General features: G+C 37.8%; 2 protein-coding genes and 1 long non-coding RNA gene across 5 annotated transcripts; 2 read left to right on the top strand and 1 right to left on the bottom strand.

Annotated features, from left to right (window-relative positions):
* Positions 1-4,382: 4,382 nt before the first annotated feature.
* Positions 4,383-7,867, top strand: LOC131301436 (ferritin-2, chloroplastic-like). Its single transcript, XM_058327735.1, has 8 exons — positions 4,383-4,950; positions 5,859-5,942; positions 6,040-6,100; positions 6,208-6,295; positions 6,969-7,030; positions 7,264-7,329; positions 7,421-7,484; positions 7,621-7,867. The coding sequence occupies exons 1-8, from the start codon at positions 4,667-4,669 to the stop codon at positions 7,674-7,676; spliced, it is 765 nt and encodes a 254-aa protein (XP_058183718.1). The 5' UTR covers positions 4,383-4,666; the 3' UTR covers positions 7,677-7,867.
* A 150-nt stretch (positions 7,868-8,017) lies between these two features.
* Positions 8,018-8,645, bottom strand: LOC131301437 (uncharacterized). The gene is made up of 3 exons (XR_009191280.1): positions 8,512-8,645; positions 8,325-8,379; positions 8,018-8,246 (listed from the first exon to the last, which is right to left on the bottom strand). It is a non-coding gene; the product is annotated as an uncharacterized LOC131301437 (long non-coding RNA).
* A 1,027-nt stretch (positions 8,646-9,672) lies between these two features.
* On the top strand, positions 9,673-16,448 carry LOC131301491 (uncharacterized). 3 transcript variants are annotated; one of them, XM_058327830.1, is made up of 11 exons: positions 9,673-9,898; positions 11,335-11,422; positions 12,522-12,815; positions 13,044-13,202; positions 13,768-13,908; positions 14,039-14,095; positions 14,245-14,383; positions 14,836-14,940; positions 15,160-15,350; positions 15,839-15,880; positions 15,971-16,448. In XM_058327830.1, exons 1-11 carry the CDS (start codon positions 9,804-9,806, stop codon positions 16,133-16,135), a joined length of 1,476 nt encoding a protein of 491 aa, XP_058183813.1. In that variant the 5' UTR covers positions 9,673-9,803; the 3' UTR covers positions 16,136-16,448. The 3 variants fall into 3 exon arrangements, with proteins under 3 accessions (XP_058183813.1, XP_058183815.1, XP_058183814.1); XM_058327831.1 differs by having other exon boundaries at positions 9,837-9,898; positions 12,508-12,815; XM_058327832.1 differs by lacking the exon at positions 11,335-11,422 and having other exon boundaries at positions 9,755-9,898.
* Positions 16,449-16,693: the final 245 nt, after the last annotated feature.

The raw sequence follows: 16,693 nt of genomic DNA, 5'->3' as shown, positions 1-16,693 counted from the left end.
TCTTGATATCTATACACTTGTGTGTGAGACAGTTCTTATTTTGATCTTCATTGTGAAAGGGATTGTACACCCTTATTCATACTATTGTGAGTGATTACTTTTTGTGAGTGATTTTGGAGAGAAAATCACTTGGTGGTTAGGTGTTACTAGCACCGGAGTCAAAACTAGTTGGGTTAGGTGTGACTAGCACCGGAGTCAAAATTAGTCGGAGCGATTGGGGATAGATTGCTCGTTGTAAAGGTTGTCTAGCACCCGCGAAGCTAGAAGGATTGTAACTATTGGAGATAGTGCAGCAAATCCTGAGTTGGACACTTGGGGAGTGGACTAGGCCGTGAAGTTGCGAACCGAACCACTATAAATCCTTGCGTTCGATTCTTTCTTCCCTACTCTCTTTACTTTCAGTTTTGCATATCTATATTGCATGAGTAAATTGATATATTATTGAATAATGAGTTGTGGTAGAATATCTTGAATAATTAGTCAATTAGTTTTTAAATTCCTCGTTATATTTGAGATACCCAATTCTCCCCCTCTTGGGTTGCTATTTGGACCAACAGAAGTGATTATGGTCGTCATTTGGATGGTAAACCATTATACGTTGAGATTCGTCTTAGATTTCTTTGCCCATTTCCTGCATCTTTTTTTTTTTTTACATTTTTAGAAGTCGTCAATTTGATAAGTATATATGGTGGACGATTTCTACACTTCTATTTCTTTAATTCTATTTTTTCGTGGCTTAAGGTGAAGTTTGGCCATTAACTACCTTTCTTAGATGCCTGCAAAATGGTCCATGGCCAAGTAGTGCCATTATCACCACGTGTTTGATAAAACGCCACACCGAAATTGTACGGATAATGCAGTAGGCATGTGTGGATATCATTGACATGGTACGATGGTCGATTCATTGATGACCTTTATTATTTACGCTAATGATAAGGAAACCGGCGGAGGAGGCACCGACTGGACGGTCGATCTGAGACATATATACATATATATACAAAAAAATGGGGTCTTTGGATTGAGCATCTACACGCATTGGATGCCGTAAATTCTCGCGTAAGGCCCACTTGATTTTTGTTTTAGAATTTTTGAACGGCTTGGATCAACCGTCCGATCGCCGAAGTGGACCCGGCGCGGCCGTCGATTCCTCTGTCGGTTTCTCTAGCACTCTCCTAGTATTATTTATACTCCAAGGCTCTAAGGCCCCGTTCCAGAAACCTTCTTAAAAAATAAGCAGTTTATTTCACATTTTCAAACTAAAAAATAATATAAATGAAAAATAATTTTTAAATTTTTTTTGCATCATATAAAAGATTTTATCGAGATCTTTCAAACAAGATCCATATTGCTTATTTTTAGATTTCAATAAGTCTATAATTTTTTATCTTGAAATTGCTTTCTTAAAAAATAAGGACTTAAAATCCGTTCTGGAACGGGGCCTAAGTCCTAAAACCATGCCGAAGAAAGACATTTGCATGACTTGAATTTTGATAGTGAAATTTTAGTTATAGCTTAATTTGCTTAAAAGTAACAACTTCCTACCTCTTCAATGCAATTTGGTATTTGATGTGACATGAATCATTATAGTAGTGCCCCATACAAACATAAGTTGTTAGAAGAGTTGAAATTCATTTAATCCAAAGGTTGAGAAGGAACTTGCAAATGTAATGCAAGTGCCCACATTTTTTGTAGTAATTACGCAAATGCCACCGATTTTTCAATTCCAAAACCCTACTAGCTAGCAAGTCCGTCCAACCGGGGTGCATAGTGTTATAGGTACGGACAAGCATTAATTCCAATATATAAAATAAGAGCACCATTTGGTGTGGACGTCCTTTTGAGGCTGACTCGCATTTTCACTTTCCTAAATTTGACAAATTAAATCTTAATTTCCATATGGACTTCGTTAACACCACGTAAAATAAACTGTGGGGTTAAAACAGTAAAATTGAATTCCTATTTACACTACCCACATTTTCCCAGTTGGGGGGATTCAAACTGTCTTCTCCCTTCTTTTGTTCTCTCTCGCTTTGCCATCTCCATCCGGGGATCCTGTAGTGTGGGGTGCTCTACAGGCACTGTAAGGTGCATTTGGGCTGTTCATTTCGGTAATGGACGGTTCGAATTTTAATCCAAACAATGGATGAATCGGATCAATAGAAGTTTAGATTAAATCCGAGCCGTTGGTGCCAAAATGAACGGCCGAATTAGCTGCCCTACAAGCCCTCTAGTGCGAGCCGCACTGCAGAAAATATGTTCCACCAATATGGATCTTCGTTAACTGCTTTTTTTGTGGTACTCCTATTGTCGGCACAAAATGTGGAAGTTCCACCAATATGGATCTCCGTTAACTGCTTTTTTTGTGGTACTCCTATGGTCGGCACAAAATATGTTCCACTTTCTAAAAAAACCGTAACTTCTAGAAAATAAGGTAATTTCAAGATCAAAAATTATGTGTTTATGCGAATAATTTTTCTACCAATATAGATCTTATTTAATAGATCTCATTGAGATATTTTAAACAGTGCAAAAAAATTTAAAAAATCATTTCTCATTTTCATTATATTTTAGTTCAAAAAACCTTTTTTTTGAAAAAGAAGGTTTAGTAAAAAACAGAACAGACTTGAATCATTATGTCAATGTCTAAGGAAAGTCTTTTTTTTTTTTTTCCTGTCATACGGTATATACATCAGCGAGGTGTTAATATGTTAAGTCAACAGGAAATTCAGAGATTATTCATAACCTTGAACCTTAAACTTGCTCCCCGTAGGAGTCGAACTCGGATCCCACTGTAAAGAGAAATGAGACAAACAATTTGACAAATTCAGTTTCTCAAGGAATAGTCCAATTAGCTTGTCATCCTTTGAACAATGAGCCCACAATAGATACCAACTGCCTCAAGCTAAGAGACAGGATCTTCTATGTTGAAAATTTATGTGCCGAAAAATTTTCAACCATTAAATTATGTGAATTTTTTTTCCCCGAGACAGAAGTGATCAGACCCTTCAAGCAAGTTGCCATTCCACGAGACAACCAGAAACATCTCCCGTATGTGCCACGAGCATGCCACGCGCCCTCTTCGGTCACTCAAATCTCAGCCTTTGGCGTGTCATCCCCTTAAACGGCCCACAGTCGTGACACTCGCCTCATTTTGCTGATCATTTTTATCTCTGTTATAAAATAAAAGAGTATGAGAACAAATTGTTATAATGATTTGGATTCATTTGATTCAAAGGCTGTAGTGCATCCTTCCACTTTCCGATTAAGTGCTCGTGATTTTTACCTAAATCACACAACTGTCTCCTTCCAACTAAGATGGGTTAACACTAGTTAGGAAAATAAATCATGTGGTGATGTCTCAACTCCTTTCTTTTACAACACATGGACTAATTTACCACTCCAACATAGGGGCTGTTCTTTTAAAAAAACCACTGGCTTTTTCGCCAAAAATGAGTCAAATAAAGTCACATAAAGACAAAAATAAGTCAATAAGTCACTTTTTTCGTTTTTATTCAAAAAATATTGGATTTCGATCAAAATTTTATACTTTTTGGATTCCTCTCGTCATGAGGATGCAATAATCCCCAAAAAAATGAAGATAAGCCAAGTGAAACAAAAAAAATTTGAATAAGGACAAAAAATAAGCCAAAAGTGGCTTATTTGTCCAAACACCCCCATAATGATGCTAAACATTTACGTACTACTACGAATTTACGGAGAAAACTAATTCTACACAATCACGAGTGTTTCCGGTAGTGAAAAATTTGTAAAATTTTATTTATAATTGAAAAGTTGTTTGGTATTTTTGGCAGTGATTAAGTTGTTGATAAATGTCAAGTTATTTTCGATGGTGAATAAATTGTTGATAGATTTGTGAGTAGAGTTACTATAGCAAAAACAGTTTTTGTTGAGAACTTTATTAGTGAAAACGAGATAGTAAAATATTAAAAAAAATTTGTTAGTAAAAACGAGTTGGTAAAATGCATCAAATTTTTAATAGTTTTTGTTAGTGGAAATGGGACCTCAGTAATCAGTATGCTTAAATTTGATTATGTGTCGGCCAAACTTTCTTTAGAATTTTATGTGATCATGTTTTCGCAATTTAACTATGTACCATACTGACTGTGTGATTGCTAATCCATTGGAATGTCGCAAAATCATACTGTAAGACTTCTCAATAATTTTGCATCAATAGGTAAGTCTTATTTTTTAATTTTCAAGCATTATTCGACACCATTCACAATAGAAAAATGCCAATTACAAGGTAGGAAAAAGTCAAAAAAAAAAAAGTTACAATTCTTTTTATCTGTAATAATGTCATGAAAAACGTTAAAAATGAATCAAGAATTGTATTTTTCGCATTCTTCTCGTCTTGTTGACACCCCATTATTGCATAACCTTTCACAATCAGTCAATCACATCTCATTTTATTTCTGAAACACCAAATGCAGAAAATCATGGATCAATCACAATAACCTTACATGCCACACTATACTGCTCCGAAAATCATTGAATAAATTTTCCCGAGTATACCTTCTTATAGCTCATCGACACCACACACCCTTCCTAATTCCACTCTGCCCATTTCCCCCCTGCTCTCTTCACCGCTTCTTGATCCTCCCCGTTCTCTCTCTCTCTCTCTCTCTCTCTCTCTCTCTACACAACCATGCTGCTCAAAACTGCTCCGGCATTCGCTCTCTTGAACACCGAGGGTGACAATCGGCCACCCTCTGGAATTTCTCAATCGAAGGGCGGAAATGGGTTAGTGGTTGTGTGCGCGTCCAAGGGTTCTTCTTCGTCTTCGAACAGTCGGTCGGTGACGGGTGTGGTGTTTGAGCCGTTCGAAGAGGTGAAGAAGGAGTTGATGCTCGTCCCTAATGTCCCTCAAGCTTCTCTCGCTCGCCAGAAGTATGCCGATCACTGTGAAGCCGCCATCAATGAGCAGATCAAGTGGGTTTTGATTACTCTGCTGTAAATCGATTTATTTATGTTGGAGTGGGTATATGTTTTTATGGTTCCCGTAAAGATTGCTGTTGTAGGCTATCTCAAAAGGCTAATCCTTTCAATTGCTTAATTCTGAAATCAATCACTCCCAACGGATTTTCTTCAAAACTTCTTTCTTTTTCAACATTATTTTTTAAATAACTTGGATGTCCGAGCCAGTTTGCTCGCACTTCGACTAAGTCCGGGCCCTGAAGTTAACACCGGGCAAATCCTCCCTTTGCTCCAAGGTTTGGAATGTTTGGCCAGATTTGAACATGCAACCTCATAGCCAAGCACTTCTCTGCTTTCTATGCTCCCTTGGGCAATTAAAACCCAGCATTGTTTTGGTGGAAAACTGAATGCTCCAGTGGGTCCTATGTTAAACACTTCATCAAATGGTTTTTTGAATGGTTCAAGGTTATCCGCTTCCTTTATTTTATGGGGTAAACATAGGTTGTCCTTCAATTGGGTATTGTTTCGTGGAAGAATTAGAGCTTATCTTTTTGCCATTTTCTGATCAGAATTAAAAACAATAAAAGTTTCGCTGAAGGGTTGGAGATGCGCATATTTCGTACTTTTGAATGATGTAGAGTGCTCTTTTTCTTGATCTCAGGGTACTTTGATTACATTTCATCTATAGGGAAAATGATAAGTACACACCCACGAAGTACACCTCCAACCACACCTCTCACACGTATTCACATATGTGTGAACCCCACAACTATTAATGTCGACCCCATACATATGTGTGTGGGGTGTGGTTGGAGGTGTGCTTGGTGGGTGTGTATGTAACATTGCTCAGATATTAGTCGTAGGGGCTCTGGTTTCTGGATTTGTACACTTTTCTGAACTGTTGTTTTTGTGGTAATTGACAGTGTGGAGTACAATGTTTCTTATGTGTACCATGCTATGTTTGCCTACTTTGATAGAGACAACGTAGCTCTTAAGGGTCTTGCAAGGTAATCATTCCATCAGTTCTTGATTTCCACGCGGGGTTTTCCTCTATGTTCTGGTAGAATGGGAATCTGACTTGTAGTTTGTGATTTTTTGTTGTAGGTTTTTCCAGGAATCAAGCGAAGAGGAAAGAGAGCACGCGGAGAAGTTGATGGAGTATCAGGTGTGATTTGTGATTATTGTTTTGGTGTTTCTCAATTCGTTTGGAAAAATTGGAGTAGGTTTTGTTTCGCAGCTGAGTCCTGATATTTACCGTCCTATCAATTTCAGAACAAACGTGGTGGGAAAGTGAAACTGCAATCCATTCAGATGCCATTGTCCGAGTTTGATCACGTTGAGAAAGGAGATGCATTGTATGGTAGGTTTTAATGCTCTTTTTGCAATATGATGCGAATTAAACATGCTTTTCTGCAGCTTTTACGCATATAGTTATATCCAGATGTTCATCTTCTTGGTCTTAGATTGGTTTTTGTAACTGAGTATCTTATGGAAATTAGAAACATATAGAGAGACAAACTTCCAGGAGGTCATTATTCTGTTAAAAAGAGATCAATTTAGCGTTAGATTATAATATGTATAGGTCACAAAGTTTGGTCCATTCTTTAAGTTGCTGTCTCGTGCCTAGCCTTGTTCCTCTCTATGTCCCTTTGGAGACATGAATGTGGTTGAACTTCAAGCGGCAGTATTTGTCTGTGTTCTGATAAAGTAAGAAGCTTTCATTTGGGCATATGTGCAAATTCTTCCATATGGACTTCCTTGGTATACCTATGTTAGTTTGTAGTGTTCTAACTGCTGATGGGCTTCCCACATTAGTTCTTTCTGGTTATTGCTCTGTATATATTGGTGTTACTAATGCTGAATGAACAAGAAGCCAAGAAGTTGGTTCTCGCAAAGGGCAAGATTATTTTGTTTGTTTGTTCGCGACTTCGCGTGCATTCATTCTCCTCACACATGAACTCTTATTCTAAGCATTATTCAGAATCTGTTCAGTTTATTTGATTAGAACTAATTCCTCTATTTTGTTGATATAGCAATGGAGCTTGCGCTGTCTTTGGAGAAGTTGACAAACGAAAAACTTTTGAACTTGCACGCCGTAAGACATTTTTTGTCTTTCTTCATTGTTCGTTAACTTTAATTCTTTTTAGAGACTTCCATATTTTAGCAACTCAATATAAATCTTGGAGAAAATGTCCTTTGAAATTCCATTCCTTAAGCCTCGTCGTAAAGTTTGATCCTTTTAATCCATACTGTTTGGATTTCTTATCTATCTAGATGTTTTAAGGAGAGGCTTCTTGTTAACGGTACTAACAAACGCTGTGACAACAGGTGGCTAGCCGGAACAATGATGTGCAGTTGGCCGATTTTGTTGAAAGCGAATTTCTAAAGGAGCAGGTGAACTACTATTTCCCACATGTAGAAATTACTTCTGAAATGTATGTAGCATTCTTCTGGTTTTGGGGTTCAATCTTTTTCTGTTTATTAGGTGGAAGCCATTAAGAAGATCGCAGAATATGTCGCTCAGCTGAGAAGAGTGGGCAAAGGACATGGTATGACCTCGAACTCCTCCCCTCAACATCGAATCCACTTTTCACGCTTTTTTTTTTCTTTGACCTGTTATACTGCATGTGTTACTTTTTTTCTCTATCGTTCTCTGAAACCCGGTTCTTATTCCTGGGATTTCAGGAGTCTGGCACTTTGATCAGATGCTCCTCCGCGGGGAAGATGAAGTTATTGCATGATGGTGAATCTGGTCTTGTTCTATGTTGCTGTTTATGGGGGTTTTCACTTTGCAGTGTTTTGTGGTTTCGGATTTCCAACTAGAGATTTTTGTGTTAAAGGTTAGATACAGGAAGTTATGTTGACGGTAGAATCTGGGACCAGTTTGGGCATCTACGTAATATATCAATTTCAGTCACAAGTGCTTGAGCTATCAGTTATCCATGCTTAAAAATGTTACTATATATTCCATGCTGTGTGGAGGAAATCGCGTCTGCATACCCACCCTTGTTATTGTGGTTCATTGTGCTGGTTGAACCTTGGCAATCTAGATACTATGACTCAAATCTGCATTTCTCTCCACAATTTGATTGCTTTGAGTAGTTGCGATGGACCGGTGGCGCGAAGCCACTCTGCGGTCAATTTGATGTTGCTTTGGTAATTCGCCCCGGTTGGGACCATAAGGCTGTGGTGTATGAAGTTGGGTTGTTTTGCAGCGCTGCCCTTTTCGGTGATTCTAATCGTCCCATAATGAAGTTTAACAATCTTTGCCTTGGGCTGTTTGTTTGATCGTATTTGAGTACTGGATTGTACTATGTATTATCTCAATGAAGTTTAACAATCTTTGCCTTGGGCTGTTTGTTTGATCGTATTTGAGTATTGGATTGTACTATGTGTTATCTCGTTATAGTCCTGTAATCCATTTTAAAGGCGCTGACATTTGACCTTGACCTGACACTGACCACATGTTCATAATAGGGTGCAGACTTATTGTGATTTGAATTCACACTAGCCACTTGTTTAGAATAAGGTGCAGGCACTTGTCTATAATAGGGTGCAGACTTATTGTGAGTTGACTTGACACTGGCTACTTGTCCATAATAGAGTGCAGACTTATTGTGATTTGAATTGACACTGGCCACTTGTCCAGAATAGGATGCAGACTTATTGTGATTTGAATTCACACTGGCCACTTGTTCAGAATATGGTGCAGACTAATTGTGATTTGACTTGACACTAGCCACTTATCCAGAATATGGTGCAGATTTATTGTGATTTGAATTCACACTGGCCACTTGTTTAGAATAAGGTGCATACTTATTGTGATATGACTTGACCCTAGCCACTTGTTCATAATAGGGTGCAGACTTATTATGATTTGAATTCACACTGGTTACTTGTTCAGAAAAGGGTGTAGACTTATTGTGATTTGACTTGACACTGGCCACTTGTCCCTAATAGGGTGCAGTCTTATTGTAATGGCCACTTGTCCAATAATAGGGTGCAGACATTATGATTTGACTTGACACTAGTCATTTGTCCATAATAGGGTGCAGACTTATTGTGATTTAAATTCACACTGACCACTTGTTCAAAATAGGGTGCAGATTTTTTTGTTTAAAAAATCCTTCAAAAGCCAAACCACAATCTTCAAACGAACAAGGTCTTGGGAACTTTTATACTCACGGGGTGAGCAGAGGGGCATATTTCATGTAACAGTTTTGTATCCCTGTCCTCTCACAATGTCGGCTTTCACAGGGTGAGCTACTAGTGGGAGAAGAATAACTTTTTTTTTGGGAGGGGGTTTTAAATTAACCATTTTAAGAAAGCAAATAAACCATAATCTCAAGGGGAGGTCCAAACCCCCAAACATAAACCAAAGCAACACCTAGCTATCTAAGAAAGCAAACTCAATCAAAGACAGGAAACAGCAACAACAAATTACAAGGAATTAACTAAAAGACCCTAGGTCCTAACTAGCAGCAGAGTAGCATTATCAGTCTTTCAAACTTCTGTAAGAGTTTAAGCAAAAGAAAGAAATAGAATTTTGACAGAAATACTGAAATAGTATCAATTCTCTCTCCAAAATTTTGACAGCCGTTACCGTTTGGATTGAATGGGTTGGATTTGGTTAGTTTGGGGATGAAATTGATAATTTTGATAGTTTAGAGACGATGTAGAAAAAATAGTGATAGTTTCAGGGATTAAAAAAAACTCTAAATTCATATACCCGCGCACTTTCTTTTCTTTTCTTTTTTGATAAAAGCGCACTTCCAATTCTCTCTATTTCCTTCTGTTCGGTGGTTTTTGATTCCCACCGATCCCATCTAGAGAGAGAGAGAGAGAGAGAGAGGGTGGAGAAGGCGGCCATGGCGATTGTTCTGCTTCTGTTTTTATTTGCACTCGTTCGCTCAAACGCCGAAGAAGCTTTCGACGTTAGGAAACATCTCTCCACCGTCTCCAGGTTTTCTGATTTCTCTCTCTGAATTTCCTTCGTCGCGTCGTGTACTGCTTAATAGTTGAACGCTGAATTCAAGTTCTAGGGATTGGTCTTGGTTTTTTGTCAACACTTACAACCCCTTTGGATTCAGGGATTTGATAAGAAAAGAAAACAAAGGATCAGAGGTTCTTGCCAAATCACTCACGTGGACTGGAACGTAAAAATAATGCATTTTTGTTGGAAAAAAATTCAAACCTTTTGCCATTAGTTATTACTAAATATCAATGAGTTCTTTTATTTTATCATAAAAAGTTTGAATTATTGTTGATAAAAATGCGTTTTTCCAAGTTCTCGTGACCGTACAATCTTTTTGTGACGGAGTGTGTATTTTTTATCACACCCTTACTCACAGTCCAAAGGGGCTGTTAGGAAGTATTTAGCTGAATTTTCTATAAATTTAAGGAAAATGATTATCACACACTCTTTTTTGTCTTTTAGTGGAATAATTCCGTAGAAAATTTACGCTGGAATACAAGAAATGGGGTGCATGTATCAAAATGGGGAATGTGAAAATCATTGGCCAAATTTAAGCAATAATCCCATCTGTTGATGCTCAATTTCACCATGTAGTGACTTACCCGAATGAAAAAAAAAATTCACCATGTAGTGGCGCCATTTTAATTCAACTTTGCCTTAGCTTGAAAAACGTAACCAACAATTTGAAACAATAAAGCTATGAGTACATATGAGTATGTACATATCATGTACATATGAGTTTTGTGGAGCCGACCTTGGGATCCACAAAAATGATTCGAACCGCCCATTATTTTAAAACATTTTTTTATGGAGCCCTGTAAAAAATCAGCTCAATCCAATATCGGTAAGGATTTTTTATGAATTTGTAAGATGGAAACTACTTAATTGCTCAGTTTTGTCCATACGCATCCGGAAAAATCCTTACCGATATCGGATTGAGCTTATTTTTTTACGGAGCCCTGTAAAAAATCAGCTTAATCCGATATGGGTAAGGATTTTTTATGAATTTGTAAGGTCGAAAACTGCTCCGTTTTGTCCATACGCATTCCGGAAAAATCCTTACCGATATCGGATTGAGCTGATTTTTTACAAGGCTTCATAAAAAAAATATTCTAAAAATAATGGGCGGTTCGGATCATTTTTGTAGGACTCCGGGTGGGCCTCACAAAATCTATATGTACATGGTATGTACAAAGCATATGTACCTATAGCAGTACTATGTGAATGCAAAAACTACAAATGAAACTAAGAATGATAGTTTTTCCCCCCCTTTTTTGGCATTTGTGTTACTATACATCCTTATTCAAGGGGGGCGCTAGCGATGAAGTTGATGTAATTAATCTCCTTTGAGGATGTTTTTTATTTGATCAATGGAATTGCTCTCTCTCGCTTTCTATCTCATTTCTGATTTCTTTGATGAGTAGGTATGAAGTTGTAAAGGACATATCTGACAATTCGTTTGTGCCTTCTAACATTCCAGACCAATGTACTCCTATCCATCTAAATCTGCTGGTAATTCTCATTTACTAGGGCAAACTGTCGTTGCAACCGATTGATATTGTCAAATACTGCGACTCTGGATATTCAAAACTGGAAAGTGATTGTGCCATCATTTTCGAAATAAGCGATGCAATATGAAATTTGATTGCATATTGATCTGGGATGAATTTTATTGTAGCAGTGACATATATGCATGCCTTGTTTAGGTAATTTAATGTAAAATGCTGAACTACCTTGTACATAAACTATGTAACTTTCAATTGATACTTACCATTTGTACATTTCTTGATATGGATGCTGAGCTACATAATATAATCCAAAAGACTCAGACTCGTTCTAAGTTTTCTGTGTTTGCTCTACTCCCTTTCTTGTGAACGTGTTTAGGCCTTAAATTTGTAGATGTCAAGCTGAGGAACATTAATTAGAGCCTCACCATTTCGATTCTGGGTCCCGCCATGCTCTTTCACAAGACCCGCCAGCTATTGCACAAAAGCAAGAGGTAGCCAAGGGCTAGAACCGGAGAGTAGATACGCTTGGTGAGTGACGAGTGTTGATATGTGTTATTCGAGCCTTATGGAAAAGGCTCCTTTGGTGCCTCTAGGAATTATTATCAGTAAATCCTTAAGGAAAGAAACAAAAGCAAAGAACAATGAAATGTCGTAAAAAAGGAAAACAGAAAACTTTTCTTTTAAGACAAGCTACGACAGAACCATGAGGAGAGAGGAATAATAATAATAATAATAATAAAGAGGCTGCAATAAATCACCCCTCCCCCCCTACCCCCACATGCGTGATTAAACAGTTGGAGGTTGTACACAGTACATATATTTCCTCCTATCCTGAAGTAGAAGCAGCTTGTGTGTCAAATTGTGTCACTTGCTAGAATCATATTCTTAGCCAGGATATATGTTCTATGGGCTCATCAAAAAAAGTGCACACGCTTGTTCTAGATTCTTGGAAATTGAGAATTAGCCAAAACTTAAACAGAAAGCTGGAAACTTTTCTGCTATGGTAGTTTTCGTTGCTTTTACTTAGTTTGACTTGCAATACACTGTTATGGTGAGGGTTAAAGTGAATTGGCTTTCCATTAATGACAGTGTTTGTATCCCAGGCAAGGCATGGAACGCGTGCTCCTACCAAAAGAAGAATAAAAGAAATGGATGATTTAGATAAGCGTATTGAAGTACTTCTACAGGATGCAAAAGAGAAGGAGTCAGATTTGCAGAAAGTTCCTGCCTTACTTTGGGGGTGGAAATTTCCTTGGAAAGGGAAGTTCAAGGGTGGAGAATTAATTAGGGAAGGAGAAGAAGAACTGTATCATCTTGCAATCAGAATCAGAGAAAAGTTTCCACAGCTGTTTAATGAGGATTACCACCCGGACGTGTATCCAATAAAGGCAACCCAGGTTGGCACACATTTCTCTCCCTCTTTTATTCACTTGTGCGAAGGGATGACTATTGAGCTGGTTCTTACTCATTGACATAAATGCTGTTGGGTCAAGCTTCCACTGATCTTTTTTGGATCAGTTACAAGGCTTTTTGCGTCGCACTAATGTCATATTTTACTTTCTTGTTGCTATTAGAATTCGCTAGTTTTATTCATCTCATTTCCTTTGACATGCATTATATGATAGATTCCGCGGGCATCAGCTAGTGCTGTAGCATTTGGCATGGGGTTGTTTAGCGGGAGAGGAAATCTTGGACCTGGGCATCATCGAGCTTTTGCAGTATCCAGTGAAAGCCGTGCAAGCGATATTTGCCTGAGATTCCACGATTGTTGTCAGAGATACAAGGTACAGAAGTGAACCTTTCTTTCTCTCTACACAGCTCAACAGTATTACATTATCACGTACACGTATATAGAAAAACATTTGCTCTTCTTCTCAAGGACCCAAATAAATCCACCAGTCTTGATTGCATCACATCTTCATACGTTTTTCTATTCTACAACGACGACTTCACTTCTTCATTGCAGATCCTCCATAATTAATTTGCACTTGCTATGTATCTTAGCATGGAGTTTGAAAGAACATTCAGGGAACAACTCCATCAACAATTTCTAGCTGTGAATACTACCAGATGCATCCAAAGTTTATTTTGATGTGCACAGCTTATAAACTTCGTGCAACTTACTTTTGGTTGCTGTCTAGTTGCAAGCTTGCTGGTTCATATATCTTTTTCCTTTTTATCTCTTCGAGCTCTGTATACAGGATCTAAATAATTTGAGGAGCCAACTAATGGATAAGCTTGAGAAACCTATCTTTGTCTCAATTATGAATGCATTAGTGAGGCTTTATGTGCTCAATTTTGCATCAAAGGGTCCTTCTTTGTTTTTATTGCTTAGATCACTGGATGCAGGACTTCAGGAAAAGTCAGGAGCCCACTGTTCATAAGCTTAAGGAACCTATCTTGGATGAAATCACCAATGCCTTAGTGCAGCGTTATGGACTGAATTTTACAAGACAGGATATGTCTTCTCTCTGGTTTTTGTGCAAGGAGGTGATTATTAGTACCCTCTTACATCTTCATATCTCGTTTCTTTTTTTACTTCTGTACAAGTTATTGTAATCTATGTGGATATCTGAGTGAGATCCGTTTCCAGTCGTTCATTTAAACTTTTATCTTATAGGAAGCATCCTTATTGAATATAACTGATCAAGCTTGTGCTTTGTTCACCCCATCTGAGGTATGTATATTTGTCGCTTATTTACCTATCATGATATCTACTATCCACTTCTGCATAGGTTGTCCACTTAAATATGCAAATTATGTACGTTGCTAGTCCTATTGTTTGTATCTTGGCTCTTGCTAACTTTCCAAATATAAACATTTTAGGTTCTTTTGCTGGAGTGGGCAGATGATGTGGAAATGTTCATATTAAAGGGTTATGGTAATGCACTAAACTACCGGATGGGAGTGCCACTGCTTGAAGACGTTGTTCAGGCCATGGAACAAGCAATTAAGGCTAAAGAAGGTTAGAGTCGTTAGATACTCTCTTGGAGAACTTGGACTATTAGTTGGCTAACATTGACCTTGGTTTAACTAATATAACCTCTTTAGCAACTAGAAACTATGTGATGTCATTCTGGGAATTTTACCTCTGGGTCATATGATTCTTCTCGTTGACTTTTCAGTTCCCATGAATCTTATCATTGTCGAATTGCAGTTGTGTTTAATTGATTTTTATTGGGTCTAATATGTCAATACTAGGAATAAAAATTCCCCCAGCATGGCGTCTATTACAAAACTTATCTGAGTTATTGTGTTTCAAACTTCTTGTTACAAGTCTTCAAGTTGAAAGCTGGGAAAAAAAGAATAGAAAGGATACATTGTTCTACTATTTTGCATATGTGTGCATCGCCCAATACAGAATGATGCTTTAATGTTATTGTAGTTGTTCAAAACTGGTACCTTCTCTTACTGCAGAAGAACGTGCTCCTGGTAGTTATGAAAATGCAAGACTGAGGTTTGCTCACGCTGAGACTCTGGTTCCATTCTCATGTCTGATTGGTCTCTTTCTTGAGGGATCTGGTGAGTGCTTCCAGTCTTATAATTGGGTCTCTACTATTGGGGCTATACATGCATGCAATTCTTTGTTTCCTTACGTTTAAAGGATTTTCTTTCTTTTGATACTTTTCAAATACATGTATATTGTCTTCTATACCAGAAATGCCCATTATGTTTCTGCTGCTTCTAAAAAAATTCTGTTTTTTTATGCTGCCCTAAGTACATTATCGCTGTATATTTCAGAGTTTGAGAAAATACAGAAGGAACAACCCTTGGAACTCCCTCCAAAGCCTCCTCAGAGAAGAAACTGGACGGGCAGTACAGTGGCGCCTTTTGCTGGGAATAATATGCTAGTACTTTATAGTTGTCCAACTGAGTCTTCAAGCAAGTACTTTGTGCAAGTACTTCATAATGAACATCCGGTTCCAATGCCAGTAAGCATTTGTTATCCATTTTTTGCAAAATGCTGTAGATTTCTGTCCTCACAAGTCATCTCTCTCTATTTTTGTTTAGTTTCTTCAATAGATGCTATTTGGTAGTGCATATTGTGTTTAGCATCAGTTTGATTTTGGCTTCGTTTTGCTTTCAAAGTTTGTTCAAGGGGCTCCCTAGAATAGATTGTAGATGGTTGTGATTAGAAATAGCTCACTCAGGTGGAATTTACTCATTCATCTCCGAAGCTATTAGCTAGTATTTTTATACTGTTTCTGGAATATTCATATCCAGCTGTGATGGAACTTGCTACACCCTAGCAAGCTTTCATCTCCGAAGCTATTTGCTAGTATTTTTATACTGTTTCCGGAATATTCATATCCAACTGTGATGGAACTTGCTACACCCTAGCAAGCTTTTTTTATGCTTTATTGTGCCTCTCCTCTACATGTTTCAAGTTTTTAATTATGTGTTGTATTTTCCTGTATAGGGATGTGGTAATTCTGATTTCTGTCCATTTGAAGTTTTCAAGGTATCAAATTTCTATTCCTGCAAATTTACCTGCTTTATTGATAGCATTCCTCAATTTTTTTTTTGGCTGAGAAACCTTGTCTGTATCCAGGAAAGAATAGTTGCTCCTCATTTAAAGCATGACTACAACACACTCTGTGATCTGAAGATAGAAGAACCAGGGCGGATGTTGCTCACCAGTAAGTTATGGCAAATCTTTCGGTGGCTATTCCCACAAAGAAGCAATGACACACAGTCTGCCAAACAAGAGCTATAGTTCATTTTTGTACGTAACAGTGACAATTCTTATGTTACTTTCCTCGCGCCAATGATTCTTGGCTTAAATTTCAGATTTAGGAAGTGGCTCCTTACCGGGTTTCGTTTTCTTTAAAGCCCATAGTTTATACAACTGGTTACTCGGGATACAGTGCTAAATATTCTAACTTTAGGGTATCTGAGATGAGATTTTGTATTGTCCTTTTATGTTTTCAGAGACCTGGAAGTTGTAAGTTCTGGGTAGGATGTAGCTATAACTGTTCTATATACAGCGCTACTGGATATTGCATGCCCTCTGGTGGGACTTGGAACAATGTTTGCCTTGGGGCTTAACTAGGGGATAGATGTACATGGCCCAGCAGCCTGTGGTTCTTAGTCTAAGGCTGTGTTTGGAATTTGGATGATGGAACTCCTATTTTGCAAATCGGCATTGGTAGATTTCATTGGTCAATGCTACCAGACTTGTACGTTTTCTGAAAAATGATCAAAACTTCTATTTTCACCTCATTTGAACTCATGATGTAAAAGTAAAACACCCCAAGACTAATAAGCAAACCAA

The sequence above is a fragment of the Rhododendron vialii genome, chromosome 9a, assembly GCF_030253575.1.
Source record: "Rhododendron vialii isolate Sample 1 chromosome 9a, ASM3025357v1".
Classification (NCBI taxonomy): domain Eukaryota; kingdom Viridiplantae; phylum Streptophyta; class Magnoliopsida; order Ericales; family Ericaceae; genus Rhododendron; species Rhododendron vialii.
The sequence above is the reverse complement of the archived record's forward strand: the minus strand, read 5'-3'. Positions and strand labels throughout refer to the sequence as shown.